General features: G+C 47.8%; 1 protein-coding gene across 10 annotated transcripts in view; it reads left to right on the top strand.

Moving 5' to 3' along the window:
* The first annotated feature begins 1,137 nt into the window (after positions 1 to 1,137).
* The window catches only part of VPS13D (vacuolar protein sorting 13 homolog D), a 236,404-nt gene continuing 229,346 nt past the window's right edge, over positions 1,138 to 8,195 (top strand). For 9 of the 10 annotated variants that reach the window (XM_074334030.1, XM_019756290.2, XM_019756289.2 and 6 more), the window contains exons 1-2: positions 1,138 to 1,268; positions 4,235 to 4,407. In XM_074334030.1, coding sequence (XP_074190131.1) covers positions 4,311 to 4,407 — 97 coding nt within the window. In that variant the 5' untranslated portion in view covers positions 1,138 to 1,268; positions 4,235 to 4,310. Of the gene's footprint in view, positions 1,269 to 3,921; positions 3,943 to 4,234; positions 4,408 to 8,195 lie in introns of those variants that run through there. The other variant, XM_074334027.1, reaches the window with a different exon arrangement.

The following is an 8,195-nucleotide window of genomic DNA, read 5'->3' as shown; positions in this document are numbered from 1 at the left end:
GCTTAGCATTATGAGGGTTGATAATTATTATGGTAAATATACTCTTGCAACCTTGCCCTCCTGTCCTGCATTTTTGGACTTTTTATGAGCCTGGGGTGTTCTTCCTGTCCTTCCGGTGATAATGCAAGATGAATTGTTCATTTGTTCACTCTTTGGTTCATTCATTTATTTATTGAGTCTCTTCTGTGCTAGGGAACAGAAGAAACGTGTGAAAAAGATAAAATCTCTGCTTTCAGGGAACTTGCAAGGGTGGAGAAAGACAACAATGTATGTATAAACAAATAAATAAGATAATCTCAGATAGCATTAAGTTCTGTGAAGAAAATACAACAGGGTGATAGATGAGGGGAACTTTAGAAAGGGTAGCAGGGAAATCCTCCTGGAGGTGGAACATTTGAAGCAAGAAGGAGCCCATTTTATGGGCTACCAGTTCAGGCGACCAGAACTGCTTCGTAGCCATTAGCCACATAAATCTATTGGGCACTTGAAATGTGACTAGTTTGAATTGAGATGTGCTGTAAGTGTAACCCCCCAACATATCTCATTAATATATTTTTTTCTGTTGGCTACAGGTTGAGATGATAATATTCAGGATACATTGGATTAAATAAAATATATTATTAATTTCACTATTTTTTTTCCTTTTTTAAAAAATGTACCAACTCAGTAAATTTGAAATCACGTGGCTTGCATTATATTTCTATTGGACAGCAGCGGTCTAGAGGGAAAGCATCCCAAGCAGAGAGAATGTCAAATGGAAGGTCCTGCAGCAGGAAGTGCAGGATGCTGGGGCAGAGTGGGCCAGGGAAACAAGTGGCAGAAATAGGAATGGACCAAATCCAGTGGGATCTTGGTATCAGCTTTGAAAAGAGGTGGGTTTTAAGTATAATGGAGAGGCCGTTTGAAGCAGAGAAGTGGCCTAGTCCGAATTATGTTTTAACAGACCCCTGTGGCTGCTAAGCGGAGAGCTGACTGGGGGTGGGCCAGACGGAAGGCAGGGCGACTTGAAGGATATTTATTGGGTTCCAATGCTGTCAGCGCCAGGCTCATTTGCAGCAAGCACTGCCCTGGCCTGCAGGAGCGGCCGCCCGCGCCAGGGGGCGCCTCCTCGATGACTCGGCGCTCGGCTGGCCAGGCGCCGGCGCGTCGCCGGCTCGATTGGTTGGGTCGGAGCGGGCCGGGGCGCCGCTGGAAGCGCCATTGAGGAGCGGCGGAGAGGAAGCACCGCGCAGTCCCCGGCTAGGGCGGGCGGCCCGAGACAGCGACAGGTACGGGCTGAGAGCGGGCGGTGCCGGGCGGCGGGCAGGGCGGGGGACCGCAGGGTGGGCGTGGGTCGGCTGTCGGCCGCTCCGGCTCCGCTTCAGACCCGGGTTGGGGCCCGCCCGCGGGGAGCGCGGCGCGGGGAGCCCGGGACGCCGGGGTCCGGTCCTTGGGCGGTCTGAGCTCCTCCTGGGAGCTGTGGAGCGTCCGAGGCGCTGACGGCCCCGAGCCTGCCGCCGTCCCCGGGACCCCTGCGTCCGAGCCTCCGCGGGCACCCCAGCCACAGGCTCGGGCTGCCTGAGCTTTCCGGGTTCCCGGCGTCCGTGTCCTGGGGAGTCCAGTCCCCCTTCGGAGCCAGCACCCTTTCCAGGGCCCCGGCAGCATGGCACCCTGGGGTGTGTGGGGGGTGTCAGCCCACTTCTTCCCTCCTGACCGCCGGTCTCAATGCGGGACCCCGGGGTGCGAGCCCTCCAACCTCACGCCCAAGAACAGAGCTGCAGTCAGTTCTTCAGTGTCTTAATGTCCCCCTTTATCCAGCTTTTTGAGGTCACGCTCTGCGATGGCACATCAGGCCTCAAACCTGTTTTTACCCCTCGCTTCCCCGGGTCGTGTCTTGGTTGAGCCCCTCCTCTTAGGTGTGGGACCCCCGGCGCCTTTCCCTCCAGGCTTTATCTGGGAGGTGGGGTTTGCGTCCCCTGGAGCGCAGCTCTGGGTTCTGAGAGCAGAGGGGGCTGCAGGAGGCTTGTAGGAGCCTCGTCTCCCTGCATTCTCGTTCCTGTGGGACCCCCGGCCCACCCGCCTCCAGCCCCCTGTCTCCAGGCTTCCGGTGCGCGGGCAGCGCTAATCCCTTGGAGCCGCGGGGAGGGGCGCTGGGTGCAGTAGCCAGTCCTTCCTACTCCGGGCTCTGGCCGCCCCTTGAGGGAGGGGCCTGGCTCAAGGTCATGCCCGACTCTGTCTGCCCGAGGGCTGAGCACTGATCCCCAGTGTCACCTGCCTCTCCGATTAGGGGAGGCCAGCTGGGGGTTAGTGCTAGGCAGCTGCCTAGAAACCCTGATGACCCAGAGTGTAAACACTTTGGGATTCTGTCCAGTCTGGCGGCCCTTCCGGACACCGGGTCCCTTAAGAGAAAACGTGAAGTGGCTTCAAGCCTGGTCTAGATGCTTAGCGGAGCTAATGCTTTCTGGCTTGGGTCTCAGTTTACTAACCAGCACATTTTACAGTGCTTCTCCCCCCATCTTTTAAGCTGTGCTTTTCATGCTCCCACTTCAGGGTGAGTAGAGTAGGGCCTGATCTTGTGCTGGGAGAGCATTCGTGGTTGGTACTTTGGAGAGAGTTTGTTGGCATTTAGGGCTGAAATCAATGGCAGTAACTTCAAAAATAAAGAGTACACTGACTTTGGCGCTTTGCCTAAGTGTATTTGGAGTCTGCATAGTAAGACTAGATCAGTGAGCTTCACGTTTTGTTTTCACAGATTTACTTGTTTAAAGTTAAAATAAAGGTTTCTTTTACTCAGACTTGAAACATTTCTTATTTTTAAAAATTTGTTCTTGTCATCTCTTTAAGTAAATGTACCCAATAGTCTTTAGCAGATTCCTGGTTTTATACAAAATGGAGCTTTAAAAAATATATATTTGCAAAGAAGTTAATATTTAACTAAATGCTGTTTTACTTATTTATTTTTATGGTCATTGTTGACAAATAAAAGTTAATCTCATCTGGAAATGCAAGATTCTGTTGGCAAATAGTCGATCTTCCTTGGAGGTTGAGTTAATTCTCACAGGGCCTTGTGTTTTGGGTCTAGGTTGGGTGTGGCAGCCTCTCAGTTGGGATAAGTGTTATCTTCTGGCACTAAGATGAATCATTGGAGGAGGGGCACAGTGCTTGGAAAGGATCTTGAAAGGGCTGGTTCCAAGTGGGACGCCTGCCATAGCGAATCTGGTGTCCAGCCTGGTGTGCTGGTGTCTGACGTGCTTGGCTCAGAGCAAGATTTGGAGCTCGCTTCTAACTGGGACCTACTAGCTGAGGGACCTCGGGACCCATTTAAACGTTTGTGTCTCAAGTTCCCTTATGTTAGCTTTTTGTAATGCTAAAAGTAATCAGGATATTTTTTTGTCACGCTGACAGACACCAGTATTGTAATAGGCAGTCGTAATTAAGTACTGAATGTAAATACTGTACCTGGAACCAGAGGATTTCTGCTGTTTGTGATTACGGACTAATATAGTTCATTGTATCAGCATCATCTAGTGCCCAGGTACCAGTAATAGAGCTCCAGGACATTGAAGAACAGTCATAAACCACTGCCTTTTCCTGTCCGTTTATATTATTGTACAAATGATTTCAATGAACAAACTTGCAAAATTGAATTAGGGAAGTCTTAAAGATGAGCATTGCAGAACATGAAGTTCATTGATACAATTGCTTAGGGCATTTTTGCCTCAATCTAGGACAGGGTTGTTTAGGCATGGGTTCCTGTCCCTTCCCTGGGTTCTTTCCTTATCTAGACTGGGCTAGATAATTCTTTGCTGTGGGGAGCTAGCTTGTGCATTGTAGGATGTTTAGCAGCTTCCATAATCTCTACCCATAAGGTACCAGGAGTAACTTCCCAGTCATGACAGATTGTCTCTAGACTTGCCAAATGACACCTGGATGAGAACCTGATCAGGGCAATCTAGTCCCAAGGTGAGTCACTAAAAGCAAACAGCTTAATGATCAGTTACATTGAAAAGTTAAGCAACTTTGGGTTGTCTGTAATGTTTGGTGAATTTATGTGACTATTCTTTGTAGCCTCATTAGAATGTAGATGAATTGGTTTGATCCTCCATTTACTATCAGGGCATCTTACAGTGCTTCTCACCCCATCTTAAACTTGTGCTTTTCATTCGTCCACCTTCAGGGAAGCAAGAGTAGGAAATCAGCTTAGAAAATCATCTGGTTTTTCTGTTGATTTCCTTTTTTTTTTTTTCTTTCATAGATTCTTCAGTGACCATGAGAGCGAAAAATAAAGAATGATCCATGATTTTTAAACACCTTGTCTTGAGGATATAGTCATGTTGGAAGGGCTCGTAGCCTGGGTTCTCAATACCTATCTGGGGAAGTACGTCAATAATCTGAACACTGACCAGCTCTCTGTTGCGCTTCTGAAAGGTGAGTACGTATATCTCTTTTTGGTAAAGCATGGCTTTGCAGATGGCATTTCTATTTTTTATATTCTTTTGTTGTATTGAGAAATAAAACATTTCCCTAGATGGCTCTGCACTAAATATGTATAAAAGGAAACAGGTTCTCCCATATGACACCAGTTATTACAGGGTAACTTAAGTACGTAGCTGTATTGCTGTGGCTATTAGGGACCTATTAAATATATATGCACAAGACGAAGCTGCTGGTGGCTGCTTTACCCTAATTAACTTTTTAGCTTTATGAAGCAGTCATGATGGAGTGACAATGGCATTGGCTTTGGCTTCAACTCCTGTTGTGTTACTGATTAGCTACGCAAACAAGTCACTGAAATTTGGAGCCTCAGTTTCTTTAGAAAAAGAGGGTACTGTACGTCTCCAGGGGTGCGGTAAGGGTCAGATGGAGTGACATTTGAAGCCCTTCTGCTGGCATATCATACACACCTGGTAGGTGTTTTGAAGTATGTTACTGTGAGGTCTTTGACAGAATTTCTCAGGTCTCGTCTCGCTTAGTAATAAGTAGTAAAGTACCGGAAGCTTGAGGCATTTCAGCCCCCATAGGCCGATACTCGGTAAATGCAGTCCAGTGATTTGGTGTGGGGATCGGAAAACTGCTTTTTTCTCCTCCTTGTTTTAATTTAAGTTCTCTTTGCCCAACTCACAATGGAACGCTTTAACAATTTAGAGAAAGGAGATAAAGCCAGTCTGCAAGCATGTAGAGTCACAGAAAGTAGGAAGGAGACCTCCAATATGGTGGAAACCTCAGCTTCCTGGAGCGTGAGTTTTGCCAAGGAGACCAGAAGGGGTTAGTGGAGATAGCAGTGATACAGAGAGCAGTAGTCTAAGAATAGGGTTCCAGTGGTTTCGCTGTCCCCAGAAGTGTGGCTTTCTAGGTTTTTCTGACCCATCTAAGTAAACCAAACCAGTAAAATGACTGTGGCAGCAGCAGGCTGTGGGGAACTGTCATGGTCACCCGTCCCACTCCTGTCCCTTCACTGGAAACAGAAGTGGGTTCTTTCCTAATCTCCTCCTCTTGCTTTTCCTTCTGTCCTTAGAAGGAAGCTGCTAAGTGCAAAGCGCAAGTGTCTAGTCTGTCAGGGAAGAGGATGTGTTCAGAGTACAATAGTCGTGTCAAGTTCACCTCTTTGGTCATTTATTGAGGTTCTCATACCCACTGTGAAGCCAGCCAAGTTGTGCAGGGCAGGTGACAGGGCCCAGGAAGAGAACCAAACCACAGCCTTGCTAATAAAAGAGCTGGCTCTCTCAAGAGTGGAACAGTCAGAGGAGGTTTGCGGACCAAATGGATAAGTAGAGATTTGTGGTACCTGATTTTATGGAGCCTATACCGATAACAGATTTCTAATCTCAGCAATTTTAGACAGAATCTATCTTGTAACCACAATGGCGTGCCTCTCTGATGCCTTTAACCGCTTTTCTATGCTTATTTCCTTAAACAAAAATTCTCTAGGGCTTATAACAAACTCGTGGTATTTGAGGAATGTTTCTCTGCAAAACAGAAAGATGCTTTTCTTTCCTAACCACTTAGTGTGGTGTCCCATCCTATGGATCCAAAGCACACGGTGGTGCTTGGCCAGAAAAGTATTGGAGCGTCTCATGTACCAAGAAGTTGTCACTGTTGATTGATCTTGATGACATAGTTCCAGTTAAGCAGTGTTTGGGGTGGAGGGTACTAGATAGGAATAAGAATGTTATTTCTTTTTTTTGTCCCTTTCTTACTCCTCCCCCCACACCCCCGTTCAAGCCGTTGTTTCTCAGTCTAGTTGTGTAGGACACAGTTCCCTGGCCCATGCTGGTGTTATGAGCCTTGTGCTCCCCCGGCTGAGGCAGTTGGTTGTTGGTCGTCGGTTGGCCGCTCACAGCAGCTCACGGCAGCTCTCGCCGGCTGCTGGCCGGCCGCTCACAATGGCTGCCGGCCACTCACGCTGGCCACCAGCCACTCCTGGCAGCACACGGTAGCCCATGGCAACACACAGCAGCTCACGCCGACCTCTGGCTGCTCCCAGCAGCCCAGCTCCAGGGCGAGCCGTTGGTCACAATCTTAGCTGTAGAGGGTGCAGCTCACTGGCCCATGTGGGAATGGAACTGGTGACCTCAGCTTTAGGAGCACGGGGCTCCAACCACCTGAGCCACCGGACCGGACCAAGAATGTTATTTCAATCTATCTGCAAATATTTACTGTTCTAGATGCTCTGGGAGATGCGAAGGAGACTGAAATAGTGGTCAAGAGTATGGGTTTTGTAGCCAGACTGGGTGTGAATCTGGTTCCTCCATTTACCAGTAACTTGGGCAAATTACTCAGATTCTTCATGCTTCCAGTCCCATTTCTGTAAATTGGAGATATTACTATCATAAGGTTCTGAGGACTAAACATATTAATGGAGGTCAAAGAGCTTAGAACTGTTCTTGGCACATAGTGGGTCCTCAGTTTATGATTGGCTGGTGGTTTGGACTTGAAGGGTAGATTATACACACGTGCTAAAAGTAATAAAAATGCAAAGTTAGCATATGAATAGTTGAAGAACAGAGATGGCACTGGTATAAAATTTCAATCATTCAGTCATTCAACAAACACTCACTGAGCATCTGCTTTGGGTAAGACTGTGTTATGGAGTGATTAAAAAAAAGGGAGGTAATAGAAGATACTGAGAGCTCAGGCGCAGGGTCTAACCCTGGTTTCACTACTTAAAAAGCTGTTTGTGAGCAAGTTGCTTAAGCTTCCTCTTCACCTCCTCTCCTTCTTCCCACCGGAGATCCTACAGATCGGACCTCTAGCATTTACCAGCTCTGTGAGTTTTAAGCAAACTGGTTGTCCTCTAAGCCGCATTTTTCTCATCTCAAAATGGAGCAGAGAATTGTATTTCCTCATAACGTCGCGATTCAATGCGATGATGCATATGGCACATAGTGAGATCTCACTGAGTGAGAGCTGTTGTTGTTATTACTCCTGCTGTTCCACCTTCATCTCTATAGTCCTTGCTCTTAAGAGCTAACTGTTACACTGTTGGGGAGACAGAAAGACGCAGTAATGCAAAGCAGTATATGTTAAAGTGTTATACTGGTGATGTGGGCGTAATGCAGCTCTGTGCAAAGGGCGGGAGCCATTCCTCCTGTCGGTAGGACCCTGGGAAAGCTGTCATGGAGGTAGCTTTTGAGTGGGTCTTATCTTAGCAGGATTGTGATAGGGGTGCAGATGGGTCATCACAGTCCGGGCAGAATGAAGCGGAGGCAGAAGGCTGAAAGCTTGCAGGACATGTTCAGGCCAGAAGGTAGCAGCTGCCAGTGCCATGTCAAGGAGTCTGAACTTGGGCTGTGGGCATGTCTGTAACTCAAATTAGATTTCTCTCTGTTTTCTTTTCGTAAGCTCTGAAAAGTTGGCCCTTTAACCTAGAGCCCATGGGACAGGATTCAGTAGTCATTAGTGATTACCTAAAAAGACCAATCTCTATATTCACCCCTGTCCTAGTGACTAGATTTCGTGCTAATCTAAGATGAGGAATTTTTGGATGAGAGAGACATCCATGACCAAGCCTGCAAATTATCCACCTGGAAATAAATGAGCAACATATCATTTATAAAATACTCAGCGACGCTGGTACTTTAGGGCCCGGCCCCCTGGAGGCACATTTCCCAGCAGGGCCAGTGGTGGGTGCATATTTGAGTGGGTGGGGAGGTAGCAGACCTTCTGTCTTGAACCATGGCTGCCGCTGTTCTGCCAGAGTTGTTTTTGTTTTGGCT

The sequence above is a fragment of the Rhinolophus sinicus genome, linkage group LG06 (genome assembly GCF_036562045.2).
Source record: "Rhinolophus sinicus isolate RSC01 linkage group LG06, ASM3656204v1, whole genome shotgun sequence".
NCBI classification, from domain to species: domain Eukaryota; kingdom Metazoa; phylum Chordata; class Mammalia; order Chiroptera; family Rhinolophidae; genus Rhinolophus; species Rhinolophus sinicus.
This window is presented reverse-complemented; position numbering and strand designations above follow the sequence as displayed.